Below are 19,943 nucleotides of genomic sequence, written 5' to 3'. Positions count from 1 at the left end.
TATGAGATACTTAGCAGCTCTTCCAACCTCTCTGGGCTAGTAATGGGACAATAACTGACATTAGGGATATGGTGAGGTTAAATGATACATGTCCCAATGGGGCTGTCTTGACTCCATCAGCCCCGAATGTGGGGATTAGCCAAAGGTGAGCTTCTGGGATTTGTTCTGCACTGGGACACAGCATTTGAAAAGCAGAGTGCAGGCTGCTTTTCAGGCCCCACGCACCCCAGCACCCCATGGAGTATGATCTGTAGCCAAGGTTTAAGTGCTGGCCATTCATTAGGCTTTTAGGACACATTTATTAAGAGTGTTCAGATAATTCATTAGTAAAGGGTCACTCCCTGAAGATGACCACCATGTCAAGGACCCCCTATTTTAGTCTCACACTAAAAACTATAATACTGAAATACAATAATGAATTGCCCCTATCATGCATAAAATCCACTTTATCTCATTGTCAGACACCATTATACAGTGAAATATATATTTATTTTGAGTTTTAATAAGAACAATTCTCAAAGAGAATAAAGCACCAGAACCAAAGGAACAAATACGCAAAGATTAAAATATTCAAGTCATAGAGATTTTGAAAATGCTTCTAGGGATGTCACTGAAGTAAAACATGAAAAAAGATAGAAGGCTGATTGGTGCGACTCTTCAAAGCCTGCAGAGCTGTGTTTACAAAAGAGTTGAAATGAGCAGATTCAATGGCTGGACTAGAGAGAGATTCCAGAAAGATGGAGGAGCTCTAGAAAAGACCAAGACCCACTCCTTCTGGGAGAGGACCAACCAGGGCAGGTGAGTAGGGGGGAGGGAAGAACTGAGGAGGACAGGCCAGGTAGGAAGGAAGAAAGCAAACAGGGGGGAAAGTCAGAGAATGGGTTAAGTCATGGAGAGCTTTCCAAATTTGAGATTAGAACAGTAGTTGGAGGTCAAAATTGCCCAGGAGACAGGAGAAAGGAAGCATAACAGTTCTGTTTTTCAAAGTAAAAAGATTTTTAATTGCTTCATTAAATATTGGGCATCTGTGAAAAAATGACAAAAACAAATACTAATAAAGAGGAAAAGGAGGTAGAGGAAGGAAAAAAGTTCTTATAAAAGCATAGCTCTCTGAAACATTAGCTCCTAAGTTTAAAAAAAGTATTAAGAGTATATCATTAATGGGGAAAAAAGGAAAGAAATGATATTGAAGATAAACATCAGTAGACCAAAATATGAAACTGGATAGTTATTAAAGGCCCACTGGTCATATTTCTCTCCCTCCGACAAATGCTATCCCAACACAGCAAACACCCAGGAGTCTCCATGTCTCAGAGTTAGCACTTTATGAATATGAAATTGACCTCTTCATACAATCATATTTCCTCTGTGCCCAGTGAGAAGTAGTATAAAAAATGATCCAAAAATGAGTAAACAGTAAGATCTTAACTTCTGCCACTGGACCAACTCAGGCCCCGACCCTCACTTTACCAATCAACACCTACATGAACCTGGGAAAAAGTGCCAATCTCTCTCTACCCATTTTCTCCTTTATAAAACATGGAACTAAAAATATCCATTTTTCAATTTCACAAGCGAACTGAGGGAATCCATGTGAGCCAGACCTATGAGCCAGCATGCCCAAGACACATGATCAATAGTAGACCTTCCTCCGGCCCCTCGTTTAGAAACCTGGGTTTATTTAACAAAGGACCAGGTATTTGAATAGTGACTTACTCAATATACAGTGTCCCAGATTCCACTTACAGAGATGTGTAAAAATAAACAATTCAATTAGACAAAAATATGAAAAAAAAGATAAAAACGTTATTAAAATTTTGCTTAAAATGTTCAGATTCTAGAAAAATTTTCTGGCTAAAAAAAAGACCCAAAAAATACTTGCTGTGGATGATTTTAATTACACAGATTTCATTTTAGTTCTGCTCAAAAACACACCATAGTATTACTGAATCATAATAATTCAAACATTTAATATCGATGTTCAAGCAATGCAGGATTTCACTTTGGGGACATCAAGATCCTTCTTGTCATGTGGCACATCTTTGTACCAGCAGATCAAAACAATAAATCCAAAATAGCTGAGCCTAGTCTGCATCCTCTGCCCCCAAATATCGATGGCCCCTCACAAAATACCACAGAAAAACGTGGAAGTTCCCAACTAAGACAGGTCTCAGAAAGTATCTCTGTATCTGTTCTTTCGGCTGAGTAATGGACTCAATTATTGTGTGCCCCTGCCCCCAAATTTATATTTGAAGCCCTTACCCCTAATGTGATGATATTAGGAGGTAACTCTTTGGGGAGATGATGAAGTTTAGGTGAGGTCACAAGGGTGGAGCCCCATCAGTGGGATTAAGGTCTTAAGGAGAGAAGACAGACCAGAGCTCTTTCCCTCTCTGTCACATAAAGGCGCAGTGAGAAGCCCACTTTCTGGAAATCAGGCAGCGAGCCCTCCCAGGAACTCAGCCTGGACACCTTGACCTTAGAAGTTCAGGTTTCAGAACTGTGAGAAAATAAAGTCTGCTTCCTGAAGGCACCCATCCAAGGTATTTTATTATGGCAGCCTGAGCTGACTCTACAGGTGGCAATAGCTTCTCATTGAGTCCTCCAAGTTCATGAGAGACGGCACAAGAGCTAAGGCAGATGACTAGGAAAAGCATTGGCGTGGGAACCAAACAGACTTACTTTTAGTCCTCACCTACCACAAACTTAGTATAGAAGGAAGCAAATCAGTTTGCTCCTCTAGACTTCAACTTTCTCATCAATAAATTTTTTAAATTTATTCATTTATTTATACAAGCACTGGGTACAGTCAGAAGCACAGGAGGGTGAGAGAATTCACCAGAAACAGAGCATGGAGCAGAACAGGCAGATTGACAAAGTACACTGCTGAGGGGAGCAGCGGGCACAGCAGGAGAGGTCTGCAAGCCATGGGAGACCCTCACGGGTGGCCAGGGATTGAACTGGCGCTGCAGAGGCTGCGGGCAGCTTTGCAGCCCAGCGCTCAACTGCTGCATCATCAGGGGAGGCCCTCATCAATAAAATTTTAAGGAGAGACTAATCACTCACATTCACTGATATGCCCAAATTCTGTCATTTGTGAAGGCTCTAGTACAGAGAGGAGGGAACCAAGGAATGACCAAGAAATGGTTTCCTCTGTCAGGACAATCCTATGAAGGTCCAGGTTTCTTAGTTGCTCCAGCCTGCCAGGCTCATACACTGGGCTCCTCTTTCCTAGCTCCATCATCACTCCCCTGACCTGGACCAACCTAATCAGTGATGACCACAAGGGGCCTCCTATTGACCCCACCTCATACCCAGCTCTTTGCTACAAGCCTGTATTCACAAAAAGGCAGCTCTACTTTCCTGAAAACATCCATGGCTCTTCCAGGTCTCCCTTCTAGATTATGAAAAGCAATTACGTAAATATCAATATGCAAAAATCAGAAAGTATTCAGGAGAGACATCGAGATACAAATTTTGTCAAACTTGAGCTGTTGTAGCAAACCCATAGTTTGGCTTCAGCCAGACATTAGAAAGTGACATTAAGGTCCATCAACCCGCACTTCACACATGTCCCATAAATCACTCCACCTGTGTAGCTGCCACACTCACTCCCATCCAGAGCCACCTATTCCAATGTCTTGGCACAAAACCTTGAGGTATCTGGCAAACAGAAGCTCTGCTCTTAGTGCTCTGAATCTGGTTAAGGAATGGGAATCCCATTTATGGAAATCTTGGACTCCTTCCCATAAGAACCAGAATGAGGTTCCTTATGGTGAAATTCTCACTGTAAATAACTGAACTATCCATTTTCTGTCAATGCTCTTCGTTGTTCCCATCATCAAGCTTTTCACTATGATATACAAAGATCCACTCTGGCAACGTGACTTTTGCTCATCTTCTGAGCAAAATGGTGTTCTTCTAACCTCTTGATAGTTCTTCTAACTATGACTCAAAATCAAACTGGAAAACCTCATCAGAGTTCTTCATTGTCTACTCACTAGAATATTAAATATGCTTACTTCTATGTGCCAGTAAGGAAAAAAGCCCAGGTCTCTGAACCCTATCACTAATGCAAATAGAGCAACATATTTGATCAACTTGTCCTAAAGGACCAGCATCATAAAGGAGAATATTGTACTGCAGAGCACTGGCAGGGGAACAGGCATTGTCTCATAAGAAGAGGAAAACGCTTAAATACTTCCAGATTTTCTAAAAGAACTTGTAAAAAATTTGCTTTGGCTTGAGCAGAACATTCTTTATAGGCAAGGTTTTCTTTCCTTTTTTTTTTTAAGTCCACCCAGCTTTCTTTTATTAGAGTAATTAAAACAATGTTAGGCATTTGGGGTATCTGATACAACCATAATCCTCTGATATTTCAGGCTATTGATTTTACAAAGTATCTACTGTGACTAGGGCATTAACTGCTGGAAATGTATCCACACTGATTTCTGACAGTGTATTTGTTTAAAGCCTGCTGAAGCCAAACCATGGGCTTCAAGGAATTCCAGACAACTACTTTAGTTTATGAAACAGTATTTTAAAAGTTACACTAAGGCAAAAATGGCTTTAGAGTAACATACAAGGGGAAAAAGTCTTAAGTGTGAAATGTACAATTGTACTGATACCTTTTCTAAAGAAATCATCAAATTGGTGCTGCCTATTTTCTCCACCTCTATGATGATTTGAGCATTTCAACAGTCAACTCTACCAGGTTCTAATATGTGTATTCTGTTATTTTTTAATTGCAGAAAAGACCATAAGTATTGCCGTGATTATATTTTGCCATAATTCCAGTTAGCTTTTCCTTGTAGCAAAACAACACATCCAAAAAAAAATCCTAGCGCTAGACTGTGAGATGAAATTTCTTCCAAATTCCAGTCCCAAAGACGTATCTAAAAAGACAGACTCATGTTGAGGGAAGAAATAAAGATGGAAATATATAAAGGCCATTATTACTATGTCAACGAGATCACTTCGAAAATGATAAACATAAATGCCTGTTCTCCCCAATGCTTATTTCTCCAAATGAGTTAAGAGAGATTTTCTGTCTGAAGCTTCATTGCCTGTATGTTTCTGTTTCTGAAAAGAACAAAAACCATCCTGGGCCTCAGAACACTAGGTAAATTGTAACACGTGCCTCATTTGGTCAAGCTTTCCATTTTCCTGTGCCTCATCCAAGTATACGGAACTCAAAACTAATAATTACCTGTGGTTTGGTCATAAGTAGTGTAGAAAAACCCAAAGTCACAAATCTTCATAGGGTTTTAGTTCCTGGAGCAGGGAATCAGGCTGCCTTGTGCACGCTCTTCCACTTGTGGCAGGAATTTACTGCTCAACCCAAAACCCACTTGCTTCCTCTCGAGTTCCAGCTCCCTAAATGTATTAGCCCATCTGAGCTGCCATAACAGAATACCACAGGTTGGGCAGCTTAAACACCAGACATTCCTTTATTCATAGCTCTCGAGCTCAGAGTCCAGGATCAGGGACGCATGGTCGGTTCTGGTGCGGACTCTCCTCCTGGTTCGGAGGCTACCATCTTGCTGTGCCTGCCCGTGGTGGCAAGAGCTCGCTCAGACATCTCTCCTTTTAAAGACACACTAATCCCCTTATCAGAGCCTGACTCTTATGACTGCTTTTAATTTTAATCACCTCCTTTAAGACTATTTCCAAATTTGACTTTTAGATAGTCACACTGAGGTGTTAAAGCTTCAAGATATGAATTGGGGAAAGAACAGGAGCATAAATTAATTCACATCACAAACAGGTAGATCAAGTGATTCATACTGAGCAAGGGGCTATGGAGGGAGTAATGAGTGTACTAGGCAGTATCTGGTACAGCAGCTAGCATTCTCTTTCCCTGTTGCAAGAAATGAGACCACCTATTCCAGAAAGAGCAGCATTAACATGGGAGAATCAGCATCATATCTGAGGTCTTATAAGCTAAGTGGGCCCAACTTCACCTGCTAGATATCTGGTCCCTGCAAAATGTAAACCTTTGTTGCACTAATTTATTACTACAGCACAATCTAGCCTAACTGGACTAACACCCACATTTACTTCCTACTTATCTGGGTCCATCCCTGAGCTCAGTTCCTATGAAATGCACAAGTTTGGCAGGAAGAAAAAAGAGGCACAAAATCAACAACTTTTATTATATTCAAAATGGTCTGATAGGATTCTCAATGCACTAGGAATTCAGGGAGGAGAATATGGAATGGGTTAAAAAAACAGGGAAGATTTTAGGGAGAGTCAACACAAGATTCTCAAGTACAGCTGGTGTGGGTTACTCTAGATATTGATCATATTTGATATCTGTAGTTTGCTTTTGCCATAGATTCTGTGCTTATATTCATGTCATTGGTATCTAAGAGGGTGAAGAAGAAGAAAGATATCAAAAGCATCACAGTCAGAGGACTACAGGGCTTAAAGGAGCCTTGGTAGTCTTCTGAGCTAATCCAGTTACCTAAAAAGTAGAGAAACTGGGGTCCAGAGATATGGAGAGTTTGTGAAAATGGAAAAAGCTATGAACTTAGAAACACCAACATAATCTAGTTCCCATCTCTTAGAGTCTCAAGTTTCACATAGTAAATGGGAGCAAGAATACCTACTTTTCTTTGTTTTGAAGTTGTTTTAAAGATCAAGCAAGGTCACAAATGAGAATGCTCTTGATCAACTATCAATTTTACAAACACAGTCTTCCTAAAAGTCCTGCCCCAAGCCATGGAATGTTAAGAGTATATTCTTAACAATTCCATCAAACTTTATACATTCTAGACCAGTCCTCTCTAAAGTGATCTTGAAAGCACTGTTGTCTTGGTTCAAAACACCACCCCTCAGTCTGGAATTTACAATTATTTCAGGACTGAAAATATATTATTTTAAATATTCTCAATGGTGGCAAATCCCCGTTGGCTGGAGGTGGAACTGACCATTGTTCATTTTCAGATTCAGTGAGAACAGAGTCAATGAAGGAGCTGCGGAAGATCAGCAAAAACAGACTCATTTTCTTGTGTAGCTCACAAACTAGTTCTGAAAACAATCCCTTCAAAATAAGTTTCAGAACTGTTTGCTTAACATCAGTATCACTGGAGTAAGTATAGTCCCACAAAGAGATCTTGTTGAAACTATCACATTTCATATGCAAACCCTTTCATACGCAAAAAGAGAAAGAAGAAATGGAAGGATGAAAAAGAAAGAAAAAAACAACTATCCCCAGTGCAGGAACTAACAGAGTGGAGCAGGGGGCTTATCTATCTCAGTACAGAGGAGATGGTAACTCATCATTACAACTTTATGGGTCAGATACTAGAGGATTTTAATTAAACTAGGTGATTCCACTTCATTTTAGCAAATCTCAATTCCCAAGGGATCTTACAGACAGAGCCAAGGTGTATCATATTGAAAGCATTTTTTTAATGTATAGAGCCTAAATCAACCATCAATTCAAGCCATGGTTTCTTAAAACTACTTTCAACATGCTCAAGCCATCATCTTCCAAATGTACTGACCCCCCAATCTATCGACTTTGCCAATACTAGAAATGATGTCACATCCTTCCATTCTGAACTGCCCCCAATGACTATGACTATGCAATGACATTCCTATGCAAAATCAGAAGTCAAATTATTAATAGGTGTGTTATTTTAGTGAGCCCCTACAGGTAGAAAATACAGAAAACTGATATTCCATGTCATGATAAAGGCATTTTCATTGCCAGATATGAACATCTGATAGGATAGGTTTGGGAGAGACCTGAGGGGCAAAAACTTGCTGGTCTGTAAAACAGATCAGGGAGAGTGAGCCCTGAAGTTGGCAGACTCTGTGGTGCCCAGAAGGTACTGGCTAGGGAAAGACTGGAAACTGGACAGTAGGAGGGTGATAGATAGCTGGGTCATAACCCATTCTCTAAAGTTCTCTACTTAAGTTCTAAGAATCTGTATTTTGATTACCCTCATGCCTTAGTCCCTCATCCTCAATCCAAGTAAAATGAGCGGTTCACCCCATCCCTGGCAGAAGCCCAGTGACAAGCAGACATGTTCGCTTCCACATACAGTGTTTTGCCCTTTTGGATCTTATCCCTGTGTTCACTGACCTTCTCAACTCCAAGGAAGAGTCAATCTGACAGATGCTATTGGGGCAACACCAGCCACCACCACCACCACACCCCAGGCACCAGACCCTGAGATGCACACAACACCTTCTGCAACACCTTCTGCAACACCTCCTGTTGTTGACACAGGTAAGCTTTAGCAAGGATGGCCACTTTGGAGTCACTGGGGACAGCAGACTTGCTAACACTCAATTAAATATTTCTCCAATTTTGCCAAAGGAGTACTTGAGTAGGGCACTGAAGGAAAACCCAGATGGCGTAGGAAGTGCCTGGGGTTAATGACTTATTCCACCCAAAGGAGGCCAAGCTTCAGTAAATGCAATCAGCACACCCCCAACAGGACTGCAGCTCATGGAGAAGGCAGATGTCTAGGGGCCTGGAGCCTGCCTTCCCAAGCACCAACAGCACTGCTTCAAGAGGATGAAGGCCAAGTTCACCTAAGGGCTCCAACCCCCCAATGAGGTGACCTATGGAAATGGTGCAGGAGAGAGGGCCACTTACACAAAGGTACCTGCGGCTGACCCAGCCCGGCTGACTTGGTCTCCTTCCCACATCATGGGTAACACACAAGAGAGGCCAAGTGTTTTTGGTAAAATGATTTACAGGTATTCTTAAAACTTCTCAGCTATTTGGATATTTTATGAATTTAATTTAGGGAAATAACCAGTGGGAAAAGTATGACAGTGATTCTGGCATTATCCACGTCAGAATAAAACTAGTCTTTCATCATATATTTAGGTCTCACCCCATTACAGTGGGAATGAAAGATTACAAGCACAAATTAATATCTCATCTCCTTTAATGGAGGACCAATTCATTTTCCATCACTGAGATTTTGAAAGCCAGCCGTCCGTCTCTACGCCTCTATCTGTCCATTCATCTGTAATCTTTTTGCCATGTGGAACTGCCTGGCATAGCATCTGTTTCCCTACTTTCTCACTGGCTTCTGTGTGGTGGAAACTGAGAAATATTTTTCATCAAAGTCCTGTGACAGAAGTATTGAGGTTTTTTTAAAAAGCACTTTCAGCCATGTAATTAGACTTTCCACTTTGATGAACTCACACTTTCCTATTAATTGCTCCATGATGTTTATTTTTAAAAAATTAAACAAAAGTTAAGTGCATCTCTTTGGCCCTTCAGAACTAACTCAGTCTGTCTCTGTCTCTGTCTCTGTGTGTGTGTGTGTGTGTGTGTGTGTTTGTTTGTGTATACACACACAGTTCTAAGCTTCATTGTTAAAGTTTGTAGCGTCAGTATATCAGCATTATTTATCTGTCAAAAAAACCTATCTCCAATTAAACAAACTTTTACTTCCATGGTCCATTCTGCTTCCATTTTTCCTGTCAAAAAAATAAATTGTTGGATCAACTTCTAGAAGCTCTAAGAAGATTCCAAGCAGTTCTCATGTCACTTTGATTCAAATTTGCCCCGCATCTTATTTACACAATCAATAATTAAAGGAAAGGCTTTTTCTCCAAGGATTTTGCAATTTCACATCAAGTATTTGCCCCTTTCTTTTCTTCCTACTCTACATAAATATTTTCTTTTGTAGTATATCAGAGAATTTTATCTTAGAGGGTTTTTTTTTTCTATTTTTCTTAGCTGTTAGGGGAATTTTACAGTTGCAAACTATAAAAGTGGGTTTAGTTAAATCTTCATTTGATCTTAAGTGTGCTGAACACAGTTCTGAAATGATATCTCTTGTTCAGGTTTGCCAATCTTTCTGTTTTTCTTAATCAACTCAGGTGATTATATGTGGCATTTTCCTGCATTTCCAATCAGAAGGTCTTAAGGACTTGAATGTTTTTGTCTCATCTTTTGATGTCTATCTCTAAGGGGCATGTTCCTGGGTTTAACAAAGAGCACGTGGTCGCAAAACCAGGCGAGGGCAATGGGCTTCCCTGCTGGACTCCTCATCCTACAGCATGATTCTGAACTCTTGCCAGACAAGGTCTTTTCATACCATCTGGTACCATAAGATCACTGCAAATGTTTTTTGTTTTTTTTTTCCAGAAATTGGACAATAAGTGAAACATGCTTAAAACAAAAACTCAACGACATAAATTTTAAATTTAGGTCACTGTGAAGAGAACCAATGTAAGATAACTGACACCCCATACAATGAAAACAGAGTGCATGGTCAATGTCCTAGTGATGCAAAAATAGACCAAAAGAGTATTTTCTGAGGTCTGGCCTCTCCTTGGAAATTAAAAGTAGCATAAAAATGTTAAAATCTTAAGCACTTGAAAACATAAGATTATCCTGAAAGCAGTTGGTAATGGTACCTAGTAGAAATGTAATTTATAATTTGATCTAATATGGTAAGTACGCTCTCAGAACTGTTCTCAAATGTATCTGGAGTACATTGTGTGTGTGTGTGTGTGTGTGTGTATACACATACACACACACACACACACACACTGTGCTCAGCACAGTACTGAAAATACCTTGATAGGGGCCTCCCTAGTGGCATAAGGGGTTAAGACGCAACCTATGAAGCTCACCACAGCCACTACAGCAGCACAAGTTCGATCCCCAGCCAGGGAGGTGACCCACATGGTGGAGCAGACTTCTTCTGACTCCCCCAGTGCTCCCCTCAGCCGTGTATTTCAGTCAATCAGCCTGTTCTGTTCCCCACTCTGTCTCTGGTGAATCCTCTCACCCCCCAAAACTCTGGCCTATACCTCAGTTCTTGTATGTATAAATAAGTAAATCTTTTTAAAAAAAATACCTGGATATATATCCAGGTAGCAGAGATACCTAACTTTGTTCTTACCCACCCCCAACCCCCGCCAATTCCCTTCCAGTAGACTCAAGTCTGCAGTCATATTTCTAGGGTCTAGTTTTGTCAATTCCTTTTTTCCTCCACGTATCTTCCATGTATGAATGAAATCATCAGCATTTGTCTTTTTCCTGACGTTCTTATTTAGCCTAATTTCCTCCAGTTCCATTTCATTTTGTCACAAATGGCAAGATTTCATCTTTTTATAGCTGAGTAGTGGTCCATAATGTAGTATTCAATCACATATATGTCTCACATCTTTTTAATCCACTCTTCCATTGTTCAGCACTTGGTTGTTCCCATAACTTGGCTACTGTAAATAGTGCTGTATTGAACGTAGGAGTGCATCTATCCCTTCAAAATAGTGTTTTTACACTCTTCAGGTAAATACCTAGGAGTAGAATTTCTAGGTCAAATGGTAGATCTATTTTTAATATTTTGAGGAATATCCATACTGTTTTACATAGCAGCTGGGCCAGTCTGCTGTCCACGAACAGCATGTGAGGTTCCTTTCTTTCCTGTCTATAATACAAGCCCAAGAAAAGTCCTCATGACTTTCTCTACTATCACTAGGTCTATTCACTGACCACTGAGTTTTCTTCATTAATCCTCTTACTCTATCCCTAAAGCAGCACTAGACTCCCTGATTGATATTCAAGTGCACACCATTCTTGAGCTGAACTCAAGGATGGAACAGCTTAAAACAAAGCCACACATCTTTACCTCAGAATCCCCCACCCATGCGAGTTAATCAAAGCAAGCAATTATCTGATCTCTGAAGCAAGGGCGTTCAAAATATTCCAACTCATCACCATCTTTTTCTTCACAACAGCCCTTAATCAATTCCTGATGTGTGATTCTTCACAAAACTCCCCACATTCATCTATTTCCAGCATTACTTCTTAGATTAGACCCTGGTCATCTCACAATTGCAGCAAGAACAGCTTTTCTTCCCTCATGTCTACCACCCCCAACCCCACCTACTCACCCCAATCATTCAAATGTTGAAACTTGAAATTGCTCTCTAAAAATTGAAAAATATATTCATGTTGTAACTTTAAAATTCAGCTTAAAATTATTCTATTCATAAGTCCAGAATTAACTTTTCCCCACTTTTTCACATAAGAAATTTTTAAATATGCTGAGATATTCAAAGAATACTAGCTTATCCACCCTTCAGTCAACTATTATTCCAAATTTGTCATATTTGTATGTAAAATATATTTGAAAGTAAATTATGGGCATCATTGCATTTCATCCCTAAAATGTTTTTATTTCCAAGATTAAGGAAATTGACCAACAGTATCATTAACACACATTAAAAAAACAAAAATTTCAAAACATATACTCTCTAGTCTATATTTAAACTTTCCCAATTTTTCCCCAAATGTCTTCTAAAGCTGACCTTTTTTTTTTTTTTAACTAGGATTTGATTAAGGTCCATGCATTCTATTTGTTGTGGTGGCTCTTTCTAGAAAATCTTTACTTTTCTCACGATTTTTTTTTGGCATAGAAAAACTGGGGTGTGGGCCAGAGGTGCAGGGTGTGAGAAGATTCACCAGAGACAGAGTGAAGTAGATGAAGTTTATCTTCAGCCCCACTGACCCTATCGAAAACTGTGCTGAGCATAAGAATCCACTCTTTACTTCTGAGCTTAATCTAAATTGATGATGTTTCCTCTCTTAGAAGCATTCGGCTTAAACATGATCTTCACTTGAGGAATGCAAAGGTCCAAGAAACCTTTGTTTACAAAACAGGTCCATGGGTCAGTTTGCCAAACTCGTCTCTAGAAAGTCATTTTACCAAGTCTGAATTTCTTATTAAACTGAGACTATATCTACACTGCCAGACTAACACGACAAGCCAAGCGCTTACCTGTGATCCAACGGTTTCCTGGAAGCACCGGCCCAGTTGCGTCTTTGCAGCCACAGGGTAGACATGAGGAATGACTTGCTGGTGGGAATATGTGGAATGGACTGTCTGGGTCTTCTGGACAGGAAGCCCCTGGTATGAGACTTGAGGCTGGCTTGGCTGAGCTTCCTTTACCTTCTGGCCTGTAGGGCCATCAATTCTTGAAACCTGATGTATCTGGACTGAAGCTTCAGGAGGGTGCTTCACGTGAATATTGACTATGTTGGGAGGAAACTTCACTAAAACAGATGGGGGGGGAAACATGTTACATGTGAGTAATTAATATGTGAGTCAGGATGTGAATCAGCATGCAAATAAATTCCACACACACATCATTCTTACATGAACATGTATTGCACATATGGTAGATTATACATGAACATATATTACACATATGGTAGATTATACATGTAATGAGTATATATCTTTTCGACAATCGTCAAAATTCTTGATGATAAAAGGTGTATTCAAAACAAAAATTAAACCTGAATTTATATATTTTAGAAGCTAAAGCTACAATTGTAAAGAGAAGCTAAAACATCTCATGGAAACATTCATGAAATAAAACTATGATATTCATGCTTCCTGCGGTCACAGGTCAGCACATTTTATCAAATGACAATAATAAAGACTCAAGAGTTTGAATACTTTGGAATTTCTCACAAAGTTTTTATTTTATAGAAATAGGATTTACCTTTCTACATCAAAAGATATACAATGTGAACATAATTCTCTTATCCCTAAACTAGCATTTCCTCTGTGCTTCTTGTGATACACACATGCAAGCACACACAAAATACCAGATATTTTGTATTTGTACCAAGATTTGTTTTCTATGGTTTTTCCAAGAAAAGTTTATCTCTTGAAGCTAACATTCAGATTTTAAAGAATGAGAACTAGTAACACTTCTGAGACCTTTTCACAAATTGTGCATGCAAAACACATGCCAGGTTAAAAAGTCTGAATTAGTCATAGAATTTCTGAGCTTCAAGTGACCTAGTTTACTTTCTTCTACAGATGAATAAATACAGATGAAGCCTGGTGAGAGTAAGTGATTGTTTACAACTAAAACCAAACATGCTTGGACTAAAAACGAGACTTGGCATTTGCCAGGAGGTAGTGGGTGATCCACTCGTTCCTTACCATGTAAGGGCCAGAACACTGCCTTGCTCCTCTATCTCCCAGGCCCTGCCAGAACATTGTGATGTACATCTGTCAGCTCTTGAGGCTGAGAGTCACCCAAGAAGGATGAACGCCTTATTCTTTTCTTATTTCCTTGGTACCAATTCTGTGTGGCCTGGAAAGCACTGCTGACATATACCAAGGCCCACATTTTGCCTGACTGCCATCTCTCTGGCCACAGATCAAATACTGTCCTTTCTGTCTCAATACCAACGCTGGCCATCTGCAGACACAGGGCTTCTGTATAGAGTTGGCAGATGAAGAGGTCTGATGAACGCATAACATCAAAACAGTAAGCTTACCCTTGACTCCTTGCTGGTTGGTCATGGTCAGAGGCAAGGTGTGTGTAGAGTGGACCACGTGTGTTCCCATCGCCTTGCCTGACTGCTGGGAATGCTGATAAAGTTTAGGTACACTGGCACCACGAACTGGGATCTGACAAAGTTTCCCTGTGAAATTTGGAGGGCACTGGCATTTGTCCCTTGAACTGCACTGGCCACCATTCATACATGGGAGATGGCAAATTACTGAAAGGAAAAAGAGAAAGTATGGAGAGCTGGTTAGTTTCTCAAATGCTACGTAATGATCAACCAACAAAACTCCCAAAATACATAGCCTATACAGCATTGTCACATTCCCACTGACTTCAGAAACGGAAAACAAAGGAGTAACTAAAATATAGCAAAAACAGTCTCTATTATTTGCTGTCTTATTCTTTCCATCTTAAGTCACTTAACCCCAATTGCTTGTGGTTCTTCTCCCCCAACAATGGAAAGAAGAATTCATGGGAAAAGTATATAAAGTTGCCGCTCAAGATTATTGCTGGTCACAACGTCCTTTTTAAGTATCTCCAGCATTCTGTAATTACCTTGTTTTCCTATTTATTAGTTTATTGTTTTCCTATTTATTAGTTTATTAACTCTCTTATATCCTCCGTACCTAGAACAATGCCTGGCATGGAGGGAACATTAAATAATTACTTCCTCAAAGAATAAGCAAAGAAACAAATTAAAAATTACATCAGTTGAGAATTTTCCTTATGTAAGACACTGAGTTAGGAAGTGCTACACAGACTAAGGGAGAATGGTTTGAATCCTGTTTGACAGAAAATTGCGATCCTGATAGAGTAACAAGACCACAGTGAAACCTAGAAGCACCAGAGCAATCAGCAATTTGGAACTTACTGTAAATACTAATAAATCAAAGGACATATTGGGTGAAGAGTTTTAAGTGGAATTTCGAATTCTGTCTGAATTCAGCTTACGATCAGCCTCTTCATCACCAATGAATTCCTCCTACTGTCTTCAGAAATGACAGCATTTTCACCTTTGATGAGATTCCCACCAGCTTAGGGGGCAGAGGGAGAGGGAATCAAGCCTCAACTCCACTTCCTTCTAGCTTCTACCGACTTTAAATCTTTTCCTTTTCCTCCATGACCACAGTTCTAAAAGAATTGTCTGTTCACTTCTCCAAGCACAGCAATCTAGCTGGGGTCAGGTGGTATCTTCCCCCGCCCCCCCAAACTCTACACAGGCTAATGGTCGCCCATGGCTCCATGGAGTTAAATCTAGTGGACGGATTCCAGTTTTCCCTTCGTTTCCATGACATCTCATTCACCTGATTTCCGCCTCCCTTTTTGGCCATTCCATTCAGTATTCTCTCAGACCCCACTCTCTTTACTTGTCCTTTAAATAGTGATATGATTTAAGATTTGGTCTTCAAACCCTCTTCTTTACTAATTCTACAGATTTTTCCTTGATGATTTCATATGCTGAGATCACCCAAATTTATATTTCCTGGCGAAAGATTTCTGGTGAGCTGCAAACTCCAACTGCATGTTTCCATGTAGATATGCCACAGGCATCTCAAATTCAAATCTGAACCCCTGCCTCCACCAAAACCCTCCATCACTGAGTGGTCCTTAAGAAAAAGCTGAGTATTGTGGCCTCCCTGATGGCACAAGGGGTTAAGACGCAACCTATGAAGCTATTCGCAGCCACTGCAGCATGAGTTCGATCCCAGGCCAGGGAAGAACCCACATGGCGCAGCAGACCTCTCCTGACTCACCCGCTGCTCCCCTCAGCAGTGTATTTTGTCAATCTGCCTGTTCTGTTCCCCACTGTCTCTGATGAATACTCTCACCCCCCACACCTCTGGCCTGTACCCCAGTTCTTGTATGCATAAATAAATAAATCTTAAAAAAAAAGAAAAACCTAAGTATTGCTTGCTCGTTTCACCCATCCAAACACTCAGTCCTTCTTTCTCACATTCATCAGATACTCAGATACGTCCACATCTTTCCCATCATGAGGCCTCTGCTACCTCTGCAATCTCACCACTTATGAATCTCCCCTCATTCCCTACAAACAGCTGCACTGAACTCTCCTCAGTTCCTGCGTGTGCAGATCCTCTTACCCCTCTCCGGCTTCTTCCACACTGCATCCTTTGCCTGGAACACTTCCATTTGGCTCCTTCCCCAAACTAACTCCTAATCATCTTTCAAACTCTACTTGAACCCTATTTCACCTACAAGCACCCCCAGGTGCCCCTCATCTGGGGATGGCACCTCTCTTTGTGCTTCTGTGCTCTCCCACTCAGCACTCCTCATTCCACTGAGCTCAGGGCATTACATCTGCCTGGCTACTGCTGTATGCAACCTCATTCCACCAGGGACTTTATCATGTTTTACCCCTAACGTGTAGCTTGTAGAAGAAATGCTGCAGCTCAAAAAACAATATATCGAATGAAAGAATGTGCAGGTGTATGCCTACCACTCTAACCATTTTATGCAGCACAGAAGATTCAGTTCCTGCCCTTAAGGAACCTTAAAGTTAACTGGCAAAACTAGATAATACACTAGATAACTGAACATACAGATCAGCAAGTAACAGCTGGAAAATAGAAAGGAAAACCCAGTAGATCTTGGGAGAAAAGCCACTTCTTAGAAGGCAAAATAGATTTTCATTGGAGAAAGCATGGGAGATAAACCTTAGAAATTGGGCAAGATTAAAAAACAAGAGAGCAGGGCATCCTCGGAGGCCGGTGTTTATAAAGGGGGTGGGGACGGCATATTTAGGAGACAGTCAGAAGGGCCGATGTGTCTGCTCTGTAGAAGACCCAGGCCCTGAGAGGAGGGCCAGACAATAGCTGGAAGACACAAGCCTGGCGCAGACAATTCAAGTCCTTAAAAGGTCTGAAGAGTTTGGATTTTATTCTATGATCATTAAAATATTGTGGAGATTCCAACGAGAGAATTAAGTGAGGCTGGAGAGTGTTCCAGGAAGATTACACTCTTGAAGGTATGTGAGATTAGTTGGAATGAGACGAAGGTGAGAAAGTCAGTCAGAAGGCTATTAAAATAACTGAGCTACACGCTGAAAAAAACACATAGATTAGGATAATGAGAACAGGAATTCAAAGAAATGTAAAGCAGCATAACGAGCAGAGGGATCTTCAGCATAACATGCGAACTGTACACAGGAAGTAAAGAGCAGACCAAGGAAAAGGGAAGACAAGAGAGAAAGGAGGGGGAAAAAATTACTCTCATGACCACCTACAAATTGTGTCCAGGACCTGATATGCAGCAGATCAGCTCAAACCTGCCGAACCTGGAAAGGTCTGAAATATGCTTTCTCCTCCGCCCAGGGGAATCTACATCGAGACACTGCATAAGGAGTGAAAGCTGACTCCAAGGTCAAGTCCAAGAATTCCGAACTCCCACTTCAATGCTGAACTGAATTTCTAAATTACAACCTGATTGGCCTGGATGGACTCCATGTGTAAGGACAAGGGGAATCAGACCGAGATGGAAACTACAAAACTGAAAAGTGGAATAGGGCACTCCCCATGTTCCATGGCTCCAATATGCATGAATATGTTGCCAGAGCTTAGTTAAATAACACCAGTTTCCCAATGACATGATTCAAACTTCAGCTACCACAGTGTAGCAACTGTAATTAAAGAAAATACAAATGGCACAGGTCGCTATGTGAACAACACGTGTGTCATGATCTGCAACTAATCACATCATTTCTCTTAAAGGTGGTCTCTTAAAGTCGGCCACTGGGCCCCACACCTGTTCCTCAGCTGATGCACAGGCAGCAGGGCACGTAGTTGTGCTGCCTCCTCCTCTCCCCACAGTGAAACTCACAGGACATTTACAGAAGCAGACAATCAAAAAGGCCAACAAAAAGTGCAGCAAAGAAGTGAAAAGTGATGGAATGGAAAAAAAAACTCAAAATTAAACTGGGAAGTGGTTGGGAGGTAAGGAAACTGTCCTGGATGAAATAATGTCAGAGGAGCTCTCAGATCTCTCACAACTTTGCAAGCACAAAGGGTAAGATGTTGGAAGCTGATCAAACTTGGAAAGAATCTGACAGTTCAGTAAGGCTAAGAACAGAGATACTCACTATCAGTAAGTCGCACAATGAGACGAAAGCAAACATGTTAAAACTACTCTTGATAAATTGTATTCAAAGAAATCAGATTAATTCTCAGTGTCACTAATATTTTCAAGTTCAGAGAACTAAACTAAATACTAGGCTTACTTTTTCCCCTTCTATATATCTGTAACTTGTAGTATAAGAGTTTTAACGTTTTCATCAAAAAAAAAAAAAAAAAGTAATGGCCGTGGAACTGTTAACTTTCCAGTGATTATAAATTCAACTTTCCAGTGATTATAAATTCAAGGCTCACTCCTTGTCCTGCACTACCACACACAATCGGGAATACCTATAATCTACACTAAATAATTTCATTATTTGTAAACTTTTTTTGTTACCTAGAAAATGAACTGGTTGACTTTTACTAGCTGTTTCCAGTACCAATAGCAGACTTTGAACTTGACCTATTAGTTTTCTTTAAATCTACCTCTAAACCCTTGAGATCATCTCCATACAATCGTGTCGAGGACTGCACTAGTATAAATACATAGCAGTAACCCCAGAACTCCTATAACCCTGTGTCTCTGTGGTCATAAAGGAAATAGTTTCTGCTTGACTTAGGCCACTATTTATAACCATTTATCAATGAGAAATAGTTTTTATTCTCCTGTTCCAGCACCTTCTAAAGTCTCAATTACAATATAAAATTCTTTTCCTTCACTCAATCATTACATGCTGAGTCCTTTGCGGCAGGTGATCTTTTTGTGGTTAAACTGCCTTTTATATTGAATGAAAACATTTAACTTGAACCTGCAAACAGAAGGATGTAACTATGAATAGTTTCTTTCTGTTTCAGAAGTTCCTGCCACTCACAAAACACTGCCCAGTGTTCTATAAAACCTTCTCTACACATCAAGAAGAAAAAGAGAAGCTATCTTTAAGCCGACTTGGAAAGCTGGAGGTATGCCGGCTGTAAGTCTAGCTATGGCACATATATTTCAGAGCATATGCCTAGAAGGTGTAACCTAGATGCTGGCTGAGAAATTCCATAACCCTGTCAGCTTGACATTTTGCTGGCCATCACCGTAACTCACTATATTTCATCATAAGGTCACCTGGGACCTACTGCAAACAGCAAGAGGCCTAGGGGCCTTAGGCCTGTTATTCCAAAAAGTGTAATTTCATCACAGCTACTCCAAGTATCTCACAGTATTACTATAAAAGGTCAGAATGAGCAAACGGATCCAGACTGAAGAGCAAGCTGGAGGTTTTAAATATGTCAAAGCATTTCAGTACATTCAGTATGCCATGCATTTCAGCACATGGTCAGTAAAAACTTGCAGTCCTCAAGAAAATGGGGCCGCTACAGTAACATTCACATTCTCGGCCACAAATCAGAAGTCGATTTAAGTGGATACTTACTAGTGACTTGTATACAAATATGGGCAAACTGAAAACTCTAAAGATATGGACTATAAAAAGCTGTCCTCCCTCCTTCTTCCCTGTTATCTTAGCTGCCTCGAACAATACTTCAACTGCTTGTGTCCAGAAGGCACTTGAGGAATGCAGTCCA

General features: G+C 40.4%; 1 protein-coding gene across 25 annotated transcripts in view; it reads right to left on the bottom strand.

Moving 5' to 3' along the window:
• LTBP1 (latent transforming growth factor beta binding protein 1) overlaps positions 1-19,943 on the bottom strand; it is a gene marked incomplete at both ends in the record, with an annotated part of 334,198 nt that overhangs the window by 142,067 nt on the left and 172,188 nt on the right. For all 25 annotated transcript variants that reach the window (XM_084234386.1, XM_084234397.1, XM_084234387.1 and 22 more), the window contains 2 exons: positions 12,771-13,045; positions 14,291-14,515. In XM_084234386.1, the coding sequence (XP_084090512.1) occupies positions 12,771-13,045; positions 14,291-14,515 (500 nt within the window). The remainder of the gene's footprint in view (positions 1-12,770; positions 13,046-14,290; positions 14,516-19,943) is intronic.

The sequence above is a fragment of the Talpa europaea genome (assembly GCF_964194135.1).
Source record: "Talpa europaea genome assembly, chromosome: 6".
NCBI classification, from domain to species: domain Eukaryota; kingdom Metazoa; phylum Chordata; class Mammalia; order Eulipotyphla; family Talpidae; genus Talpa; species Talpa europaea.
This window is presented reverse-complemented; position numbering and strand designations above follow the sequence as displayed.